The sequence below is a fragment of the Gadus morhua genome, chromosome 8 (genome assembly GCF_902167405.1).
Source record: "Gadus morhua chromosome 8, gadMor3.0, whole genome shotgun sequence".
Classification (NCBI taxonomy): domain Eukaryota; kingdom Metazoa; phylum Chordata; class Actinopteri; order Gadiformes; family Gadidae; genus Gadus; species Gadus morhua.
This window is the reverse complement of record NC_044055.1, coordinates 22,243,452-22,253,971: the sequence shown is the minus strand read 5'-3', so window position 1 is coordinate 22,253,971 and position 10,520 is coordinate 22,243,452. Positions and strand designations below refer to the sequence as shown.

Genomic DNA, 10,520 nt, shown 5'->3' with positions numbered 1-10,520 from the left:
GGGCGGTTCCCTCTGTTTGACCACTGTGCTGTGCACCACATGGAACTATATTCGTTTGTCGATTTCCAGTGAGGAAACCATAACTTGTTATTTCATAAACACAAGGGGCACTGGGTCATCATGATTTTTGTTGGATTGCAGTTTTTGTTCCATGCTTAACTTTTAGTGCACGCTATCGGGAATAACAATAACACTATAACAACCAACAGAAACCCACAGTGTGGAAACGTTTAGAGATGTCCTCTTGGTAGGCTACTGTAATAGGGTTTATTTCCGTCCTGTCATTGTATAGTGCGTCTCCTCGGTGTCCCACGTGACCAGACCGGCCCAGGGCAGAATTAATCAGAATTTAATTTTATTTCTCCGGACCATGTCGCCTCTCTCTGGACGCCAACGTTTTACGCGCAACAGACTGAACAAGTGATACAATTCAATTTCGAGCGACTTTTGGTGAAAGTTTGTGAGGAACAAACATGTTAAACACTAGGAGGAACAGTTGTCGTGGAAGTATTTCTGGAAACAGTGGCCCAGCGACTCACTGTAGATATGAGGTTTCGACCTCTGCGCGCCGCCGGTCTCTGTCCGAGGGCCCTGCGCGCCGCAGGGGCTCCAGCTGCGCCTACTCTGTCTTTGGACCACCGAGCGACGATTACGCGTCAAGTCTGAAACAGACGATATTCACCATCACGATCCGGTTCATGTTGGCAGTGGATTTGTGGATCTCAAAGAAACTGGGCGTGTGTGCCTGCGAGGGGTCTTCTTGGGGGGGGATTCGGCCCCTGGTGAGACTCGTGGAAATCTCTGGACACGGGATCCCCTGGTTTATTGGCACACTGTACAGTCTCCTGCGTGGGGAGACCATCGCGGAGAAGGAGATCATGTTGAATCTCGCTTTCGGTGAGTCTGGCTTGTGTGACTTTGGCTGTGCGTTTAAGTATGCATTATTATTGTTCTATAAATTGAGTTGCATTTTTTAACTCTTAGGTAACAGTGAGTGCATTAACTTATTTTACTTGCTTAGGCCTATTTATTCATTCACTATGATTATATATATGTTAATTTTTTTAGCAATGTTTGTATTCTTTTTAGCAACTCCAATAGAGTGGTGGTTTTTTTTATACCAACGATACCCCCAAATTGCTGTAACTATCAATAATCATGCATAATATCAATGTCACCGATCTCCCAATTATTAGAACTAAGTGGTTATGGCAACACCAACGGGCAAAGGTGAGAAAACAATTCATCGTCGGCAGCCGCTACAGAGGAGGAGAGCAGAGAGGAGGGGAGAGGAGAGGAGGGAGGAGCAGATAGGAGAGGGGAGAGAAGAGAAGAGAGGATAGGATAGGATAGGATAGGATGGGATAGGATAGGATAGGATAGGATAGGATAGGATAGGATAGGATAGGAGGGAGGTGAGGAGGGGAGAGAGGAGAGGAGAGGAGGGGAGAGGAGAGGTGAGGTGAGGAGAGGAGGGGAGGGGAGGGGAGAGGGGAGAGGGGAGAGGAGAGGAGAGGAGAGGAGAGGGGAGAGGAGAGGAGAGGAGAGGAGAGGAGAGGAGAGGAGAGGAGAGGAGAGGAGAGGAGAGGAGAGGAGAGGAGGGGAGAGGAGAGGAGAGGAGAGAGGAGGGGAGAGGAGAGAGGAGGGGAGGGGAGAGGAGGATAGGATAGGAGAGAGGAGAGGAGAGAAGAGGAGAGGAGAGGAGAGGAGAGGAGAGGAGAGGGGAGAGGAGAGGAGAGGAGAGGAGAGGAGAGGAGAGGAGAGGAGAGGAGAGGAGAGGAGAGAAGAGAGGAGCGGAGGAGAAGAGGAGGATAGGAGAGAGGAGAGGAGAGGAGGGGAGGTATGTGAAAGTGGAAAGTCTTTGTTTTCAGTCTTGTGCTTGTGTTGTCCCTGGTGTGTTTAATCCATGTGGGCCCACGGCCAAATTAGGCCTACTTTTATGTTTGTTAGGAGGACATTTTTATGCTTGTTAAAAATATAAATAAATTTGACGTCTCAAACCTGCATTTTACGTTTCAACTGCTTCTTTATTAAACATTGAATTGATTTCGGAGACATTCTGAAGGCATTTGACAAACAGCAAACACACTGACTGTTGTCAAGTTTAATATCATTCTGCCAAAACAATAACATAGAAAGCATTTAACGTTTTTTACAACCTTGGAGTTGCCATGTGTCAGATATTATGAGTTATTATCAATTGAAATTAGTAACATCAAAAGTAATATCAAATGTTTCCGAGAAGTTATTTGGCCAAAAAAAAAAGAAAAGTACACCGTAAAAACAGTTCTTTGGTGTTTAAATATGAACAACGATTGTTCAGCTACGCTACGTCGGAAACACTTTCAGATTTGCCGATACCGTTGTTGGCACGCAAAGAGATTTTATTGTCAAGTCCTGCAAAATGGGTCCGAATCGTGTCCAATATGGGTCCGGGAATGTTTCGTGAATGTCTCCGAAATGTGTCCGGATGTGCCGGATGTGTCCGACTTTTCTCCGAAACGCCTCCAGGAATGTCTCCGTAATGTGTCCAAAATGTGTCCGGATGTATCCGAAATGTATCCGACTTTTAGCAAGACCCACTCAGGGCAGGGTCACCTTCTGTCTGAAAGAGATAGAGCTGGAATAGAGCCACAGCTCAAGCACTGGTTGCTAATGGGAATGCTTAGATTGTGCTGTTTTTGATTAGTCCTATAATATTGTGATTATTATGCCTATGCGTGTCGTTGTGCTATTCAAATCTGTGTCATGAACTGTACTTCACTAGAGGCTTTTAATCCCAAGACTCTCCCCAACTGTCCCCACTGCCCAGCTCTGCTGCTGGACCTTCTGCTGGTCAGAGTGGTGAAGAGGTTTGTTCGACGCCGTGTCCCGCCGCAGACCCGCTCCGACATCTTCTCCTCCTTCTTCGTGGAGCGCTACTCCTTCCCGTCGGGCCATGCGTCGCGGGCCGCCATGTGCGCCCGCTTCATCCTGGTGCAGCTGGCGGACACGACGGCCATGCGGGTGCTGGTGCTGGGCTGGGCGGTCGCGGTGAGCCTGTCCCGCCTGCTGCTGGCCAGACACTACGTGACGGACGTCGGCTTCGGGCTGGCGATGGGCTACTGCCAGTACAGTGTGGTGGAGAGACTGTGGGTGACACGGGACCTCCTGCTGGACCTCCTGCTGACGCTACTGGGCCGGCTGGCGGGGATCATAACCTATATAACAGAGCTATACATCAGATAAAGAGATGAAGAACAGATAAAGAACCTATGTAACAGATACAAGAATGTATATAACATAAAGGAAGTTATATTACCGATAAAGAACCAATATAACAGATACAGAACCTAAATAACAGAAAAATAAGTTATATAACAGACTAAGAAAGCCTATTACAGGTAAGGGAAAGTATATAAAAGAAAAAGATAGATGCAAAAACACACAATATTTACATATCTGGCATTCAATATCCACTTTAGTCAAATTAATATTTTTTTCTTAGCTGTATGATTAGTTCTGGTCCCATGTGTGTGTGAGCAGACCCCAGCCATTGAGGAGGAGGAGTTCATAGTAGGCCTATTCATTGGAGATACAGCAATATTCTACCACAAAGATATGATAATTTTATTTTATTCTGACTCCTGTCCTGCAGCAGGTTCCTGTTCTACAGTACATATAACATATAAAAGGAAAAAAGTCACATCACACGTCAAATTGACATACAGCACGTAACAAGAACATAGCATGTCAGACATCAGACTGAACACACACAGTGGTCTATAAACCTTCAGTATTTGCAAGTGTAGGTACTGAGGAGTAACAGTTGGTGCATTTTTGGAACTGTGTGATGGATTGTAATGCTCTAATGTGTTGAGGGATTCCCTTCCAGACTTTGGTGAAAGCATGCATGAAGGACCTCTGCCCATAGCCATTATGGTATGCAGGCACTGGGTGGAGCGCCATGGCAACTCATCTAGTGAAATGCCCTAGGGGCACGTTTTGCGATGGTAAGAGAGAGATGAGTGTTTGTGAGGTACTGTGTTAGAGTTGAAAGTGAAATCTGATAGCATGAGCGTGAGTGCAGTGCAGTGGTGTGTCCATTTTGGAAGATTACTGTGGATCTTTGAAGCTTGGTTGTATAGCCGTGCGATTGGTTCAGTAACTTCCTCTGTGGTGAGAGACCGTATTGGTAAACAGTAAGAAATGTGAGAGAATACAATTGCCTGCAGGTAGGTTTCGGAGACAGTAGAGGATAGGTATGTTCTAATGTTGTTATATACGTATGGTTTCTGATTTAACTTTTTAGTTAACTTGGATATATGGTCCACGGTGTGTGAGGTGTGAGTCAAGAAACACATCCAGACACTTATATGTTTTGGCGATAGCAAGATTTTGAGTTTAGAATAAGATATGACTGGTGAAGGACAAATGCTTTCTGGATGGGTGGAAATGTGTACATTCAACATTAATGGTTAAGTGATTCTCATTCAACCACTGATGCAAGTTTTGGAGATAAGATGACAGTTTGGAGTTTTTAAAATGATGTTGATTGTTTTTGCCTGTTGGGTTATCAAAGCAGGGCTTTATTCTTTCAATCTGCCTATCAAAATTAGCACGTGGACAATTACGAATCTTTGTGGTTGCATAAGAAATTGTGCGCATGCGAGACATGGCCTAATTGCACAACACAGCCGCTTGCACCAGCCAAAGTAACTAGTGGACTTCCTTGGTCCAACTCGGTCCCATATAATAGGCACTGGTGGCCTGATATGAATGTTCACTATAGTGCCCTGGTATGACTGTTAACTTTAGTTCCCTGTTATGACTGTTGACCATAGTGCCCTGGCATGACTGTTGACTATAGTGCCCTGGCATGACTGTTGACTATAGTGCCCTGGTATGACTGTTGACTATAGTGCCCTGGTATGACTGTTGACTATAGTGCCCTGGTATGACTGTTGACTATAGTGCCCTGGTATGGCTGTTGGCTATAGTGCCCTGGTATGACTGTTGACTATAGTGCCCTGGTATGACTGATGACAATTGCCCTGGTTTGACTGTTGACTATAGTGCCCTGGTATGACTGATGACTATTGCCCTGGTTTGACTGTTGACTATAGTGCCCTGGTATGACTGTTGACTATAGTGCCCTGCTATGACTGTTGACTATAATGCCCTGGCATGACTATTGACTGGTGGCCTGGTATGACTGTTGACTTTAGTGTGCTGGTAAGACTGTTGACTATTGCCCTGGTTTGACTGTTGACTATAGTGCCCTGGTATGACTGTTGACTATAGTGCCCTGCTATGACTGTTGACTATAATGCCCTGGCATGACTATTGACTGGTGGCCTGGTATGACTGTTGACTTTAGTGTGCTGGTAAGACTGTTGACTATAGTGCCATGCTATGACTGATGACTGGTGCCCTGGTATGACTGTTGACTATAGTACCCTGGTATGACTGTTGACTGGTGGCCTGGTATGACTGTTGACTGGTGGCCTGGTATGACTGTTCTCTGGCCATCATGCCGTCCACAGAGAAAAGACCAGCAGGTGAGAGTGTCCTAGTAGACATGCAGCCATGCAGAGGCTAAAATAAACCCACCCAGACCAAGATAGTCCACAGAGAGCATAGATGGCTAATAACAGTGTGTGTATGTGTGTGTGTGTGTGTGTGTGTGTGTGTGTGTGTGTGTGTGTGTGTTTGTGTGTGTGTGTGTGTGTGTGTGTGTGTGTGTGTGTGTGTGTGTGTGTGTGTGTGTGTGTGTGTGTGTGTGTGTGTGTGTGTGGTTCGTTTTCCAGACAGTGATTGAACGTGTTGGCATATATGAACTATCACATTACTGCAAAGCCTCAGTGACCCAGAGCTGGCAGAGAGAGCAGAGGTCTGGGAACAGACAATGGAAATTGTTTCTTTTTTGGTCTGCTGTTTGTATTGCCTGTGGAGGTGGGGGGGCGTGTTGTCGGGCTCTATCTAGACCTACCTACCTATAAGCTACAACTTAAACTGTACGTGATGCTACACTGATGTATTTCTGTTTGCTGATGACACTCTTGTGTTTTTAACGGCATTAACTCACACCCCCTCCTCCAATCACTATCTGTCATACCCATTTAGATGAAGAATATATCTTTCCATTGAGTCACTATGTGTGCTTGGTAGCCCAATGGTGAACCTGAAATGAGCTTATGTATTGTCTGTTTACCGGTACAGTTTGGCCCAATCACTGCACAACCAGACACTTATAGACATTGGCTTTTGTCTGACTGGGGGCCCAACAGGCCCCGAGGTGACATGGCTCTGGATTAACCCATGGGACTTCCCCGAATGGACTAGAGTTCATTATGAAATGACTATAGAGGAAACACACTGGATTTGTTCAATACAGTCGAAGAGTGACGCATGGATTGAGTGTATTTAAAGGGAAGTTTATGTTTGTCTTCGGGTAAAACATTGAGAATTTCTCAGCATTATGCATTACATTCTTCGATGAAAGTTCAACTTTTTCAAAGTTTTATGTACAATTATTTAAATTTTCCTCTAGGGACTGTCTACACTACTGTGTATAGACAGGCTGCACCTCCTCATCAAGGTTTCCGTCAGCTGCTCTCTCTCTCCCTATCTCCGTCTCCCTCTATCTCTGAATAGCTATATGGAAACTGGAAGATAAAACTGTTGATGCCACAAACGGCCAACAGATGGCAGTACATAACAAGAAATGTTTTGCATAGCGTGCTTTGGAGGCCTAAATTAAGAGTGAGGGGGAAAAGGTGTTACAATTGTGGTCTTATCAAAATGCCAGCTCTTTGGTAGTGGCAGCTGTGGACTCCAATAGTTGAATGTTTTATATGCAGTGATAATATGTTGTGGGCCTATCAAATTAAATACATAAAATATTTATGTTGTCGTTTATGTCATTTATTCTGGAGTTTTTTTTTTCTTTGTAAGTAGAAAACATTTAATCAATTGAGGCAGTGGGATAGAAAAATAGAATCCTATAATAAGTACAAAAACGTCTGTTAGAAGAAACCATACATATTAGATGAATGTGACATTGCTCAACAGAGGCGATGCACAGAGGAGCGGGAGGCGGGGCCATCTTGTCTCATCTGCGGCCCAGCGTGATGTCGTAGCTGGTCATGTGGTGGTTGTCCCAGGCGAACAGCTTCCTCTGGGCGTGGTTGTAGTCCACCATGCTGTTGTAGCGGTACTTGTTCCTGAAGGGCACTGCGATGGCGCGGCCCAGGCCCGTGGTGGTGTCGTACACGTGGTTGAGGGTGGTGTTGGTCACGCTGTAGCTGGCCACCGTGTACAGCCGCCCGCACGCCATGAAGGCGTTGGCCACCGTGTTCTTGCGCACGCCGGTGGTCCAGCTCCGCCTCACCGCCAGGCTCTGGGGGTCCAGCTGGGAGACCACGATGGCGCCCATGGCCCTGGGGGTGCTGTAGATGGCCCAGAGGCCCAGCTCGTCGGCCGCCAGGTCGATGTCCGTGTAGCCGCCCCAGGAGTAGGGGTTCTGGCCGTGGAAGCCGGCGTGGGGCAGGTCCCGGCGGGCCGCCAGGGTCTCGGAGGCCAGGTCGTAGCGCAGGAGGGTGCGGCTGCGGCGGCGCTGGTAGTAGAGCGCGCCGCGGTACAGCGTGGCGCCCGTGCTCTCCACGGGCTCAGGGAGCACCAGCACCTTGAGGGGGAAGCCCCGCGAGAACTGCTCGGCGTCCTCGTAGGCGAACAGCTGCCGCACGTCCTTGCCCACGGCGTCGATGCGCCACACCGTCCGGTTGGTGTACAGGGGCCCCTGGGCGGGCCCCTGGGGGGGCTCGGGGTCCTGGAACCACACGCCGTACTTCCCTGTGATGCTGTCGGCCTTTCGGTGGAGCAGCGGCTCTCCCACTGACACCAGCTCCCCACAGCCTGGGGCCAGGTTAGGGAGAGGAGAGGGGTGGGTACAAAACACCAACAAAACTCACGTTCATGTTCATGTTCAGGTGTTATATTTACAGTGTGAGATGAATTGATATATCTATCGCTCAATTTTGATGCCTTGGAAAGTGTCGAAGGCTACAAGGAGACTGTGCAGTGAGGGGCATGTGTTGATGGATCTATCTTGTGGTGTGTTAGTCAGACGGTGCTTCTACCTGTTATGTTGTGTCCTCCTTCAGGGAGGAGGGACGAGGCCGGCACCTCGGTCACCTCCGCCTTCATCTCCTGGTAGCTGCTGTCAGGAACCCTCAGGGCAGCTTCTGGAAAAAGACGGAGAAAGATCATTTGGATGAATTTTATAAACTGCAGTTTTAACATTTATTTAGTTTAAACTAGGTTAAACATATTGCACGATACTGAGATCGGTAAAATAGTAAATCAACTGAGAGGCAGTTTCAATCTCAGGTTTCAGTCCGACACAGGATAGAAATTATGCTTTTTACTAAAATCTGATCTGATGCACATGACCAAGCCCTAAAATAGGTAGCTGTTAATATCTTTAAGGTACTGTGTTGTCAATTCTCACACCCCCTCACCCCACAACTCCCTCTTGTACCCCCGAAGACTATTTCTGTATTTTAGCCTCTACCCTGCACATCTTGTGCAGCAATATACACACTACTCCTTCCACCATCAACTTGTACTCCTTCCACCATCAACTTGTAATATTTCACAATAAACAATAAACTTCGTGCTAATTGAATAAATCAAGTGTTGCAAAACAAAATATTTGACTAAACATGTTTATTCTTTACAAGTTTGAACAGAAGATTAGACAAATACAACAACAGCCCTCGTCTGTGTCTGAGACGTATCCAGACATGGTGGCTCTAGGAGGTTACAGCGACCTGAGGTTAGTTTGGGAGCACTTGTTTCAGGGGGCCCTGGTACGTACTGCCAGAGGGTCCGTGGTCCGCCTGGTCCGGCGGGCAGGGCTTCTGCCTCAGGGTCTCTGCCTCCGCCCCCAGCTGCTCCACAAGCCTCAGCAGCTCCTGCACCCGGCCGCTCAGCTGCTCCTTGTCCCTCTGCAGCTGGTTCTTCTCGCCCTGGGGGGGGACCTGCTCGCTGCCGTCGGCCCTGGGCCCCGTTCTGCTGGTTCCACCGACCCTCTGCCCCCCCACCAGGCGGCTGACCAGGGCCTCCAGCAGGCCCAGCCTGGACAGGACGCCCTCCATCTGGTCGGCGGCGGCGGCGTGGGGGCAGCCCGTGGGCTCGGCCAGGGCGGCCACGGTGAAGGTGTACTGGCAGCGGCCGTCGCGGGGGTTGATGGAGCGACCCAGGGAGGCTCCACGCTCCGCGTCCTGGCCGTAGCTCGTCAGAACGAAGGAGGACAGGAACACGGTGACGGACAGCTGGAGCCACATGGCAGTGAGGCAGGGGCTGAGGAGGAGGTGTCTTCTGGTGTATCAGTGGGAACGAGGCCGTTTCCTTCTCCTTCTCCTGGGGACTGTTGTGGCTGTTGTTGTTTGTTGTTGTTGTTGCCTCGTGTGTTGTGTGCTTGTCTGTTGAGCCTCCGTCTCATCTGAAGCACCTCTAGTGAGGGCGGGTCAGTGGCTGTATGTCAACACTGGCGATGGAGGGATATTTATACTGTCTTCCAGAGAGGGTGGGCGTGGCAGGAGGTGGATGACTGGGTCTGAAGGGGATAGGACTAGGGGCCCCAGCCAGCCGAGTGGACGGGTACAGACAAACAGAGACAGAGCGTCCAGGTACATGTCAGACAGTTGACCCATCTCATGGAAAAACCCAATGTTGTGTTTGTTTTGTTCAACCCCCCGTTCCCCCCCGTTATTTTATTGTCTCGCCGCTGCGGAATGTCTACAGAGGTGGTTTTGTTTTGACGGCGGGTCTTTAAGTGTGTACCCTCGCGCTTCCTTCCTCCACTACCCATCGTCATTAGCTAATGACTCCGGCATGTGTTCCACGTTAGACTAATCCGTCTAGGAATGCTTATAATGCCGTCACTTTATGATGTTCCCCCTTCTACGATTTCAATGTGTTTTGCCTCTCCTGTTTGAGTCCCTCATCAACAGGCAACCACAGAAGAATCCTCTGTGGCAAATGTTGTCCCTTGTGCTCTACAGCAAGGCATCCTCGCTAGTTTACCAACACACACGTCGACACACACACACCTGCGGGTGTGGTGTGTCGGTCATCCCCTGCTGTTGGACCATCTGTGCTGCAGGGGGGCCTGGCTGACGGCAGGATGTGGTGCCACGGAGCATGTTTTTCACATATTCTTACCATATTTACCATTGTTTCAATTCTATCATTGTGCCAACTGTATCACAGCATCAACCCCTTCCATTTAGTTTAACTTGTTTGTTGCCATAACGATAATGAATGTGGTACTGGATAGGTTAACGTGGGTAACTGGTCCATGTTGTAGAGTAACCTGGCAGGGCAGGGGTTTTGGCTGCCAAAACACGCACATGTGCCTATGCACATGTCTTGGTTGCATTTGGTCGTTGTTATTCAACCCCTGAGCTGTCTGTTCCTAAGTTATGTAACGTTATGACTCTGACATCATGGCTCTGACTCCCTCTGTGGGCCCC

At 48.4% G+C, this 10,520-nt stretch overlaps 2 protein-coding genes across 3 annotated transcripts; one reads left to right on the top strand and one right to left on the bottom strand.

Annotated features, from left to right (window-relative positions):
* Positions 1–42: 42 nt before the first annotated feature.
* Positions 43–5,708, top strand: LOC115548747 (phospholipid phosphatase 6-like). Its single transcript, XM_030363566.1, has 2 exons — positions 43–897; positions 2,813–5,708. Exons 1-2 carry the CDS (start codon positions 474–476, stop codon positions 3,226–3,228), a joined length of 840 nt encoding a protein of 279 aa, XP_030219426.1. The 5' UTR covers positions 43–473; the 3' UTR covers positions 3,229–5,708.
* Positions 5,709–6,362: 654 nt separating this feature from the next.
* LOC115548746 (myocilin) lies at positions 6,363–9,728 on the bottom strand. 2 transcript variants are annotated; one of them, XM_030363565.1, is made up of 3 exons: positions 8,861–9,728; positions 8,121–8,222; positions 6,363–7,896 (listed from the first exon to the last, which is right to left on the bottom strand). In XM_030363565.1, the coding sequence occupies exons 1-3, from the start codon at positions 9,327–9,329 to the stop codon at positions 7,094–7,096; spliced, it is 1,374 nt and encodes a 457-aa protein (XP_030219425.1). In that variant the 5' UTR covers positions 9,330–9,728; the 3' UTR covers positions 6,363–7,093. The 2 variants fall into 2 exon arrangements, with proteins under 2 accessions (XP_030219425.1, XP_030219424.1); XM_030363564.1 differs by having other exon boundaries at positions 8,121–8,225; positions 8,861–9,724.
* Between the last annotated feature and the right edge of the window lie 792 nt (positions 9,729–10,520).

What these genes read in the sequence shown, in the direction of transcription:
- LOC115548747 (XM_030363566.1), top strand. Translation starts at nt 474, where the DNA reads ATGTTAAACACTAGGAGGAACAGTTGTCGTGGAAGTATTTCTGGAAAC. An exon ending in CATGTTGAATCTCGCTTTCG is followed by an intron (nt 898 to 2,812) that starts GTGAGTCTGGCT and finishes CCCACTGCCCAG; the next exon opens with CTCTGCTGCTGGACCTTCTG.
- LOC115548746 (XM_030363564.1), bottom strand. Translation starts at nt 9,329, where the DNA reads ATGTGGCTCCAGCTGTCCGTCACCGTGTTCCTGTCCTCCTTCGTTCTG. An exon ending in GGACCACGGACCCTCTGGCA is followed by an intron (nt 8,226 to 8,860) that starts GTACGTACCAGG and finishes GTCTTTTTCCAG; the next exon opens with AAGCTGCCCTGAGGGTTCCT. An exon ending in AGGAGGACACAACATAACAG is followed by an intron (nt 7,897 to 8,120) that starts GTAGAAGCACCG and finishes ACCTGGCCCCAG; the next exon opens with GCTGTGGGGAGCTGGTGTCA.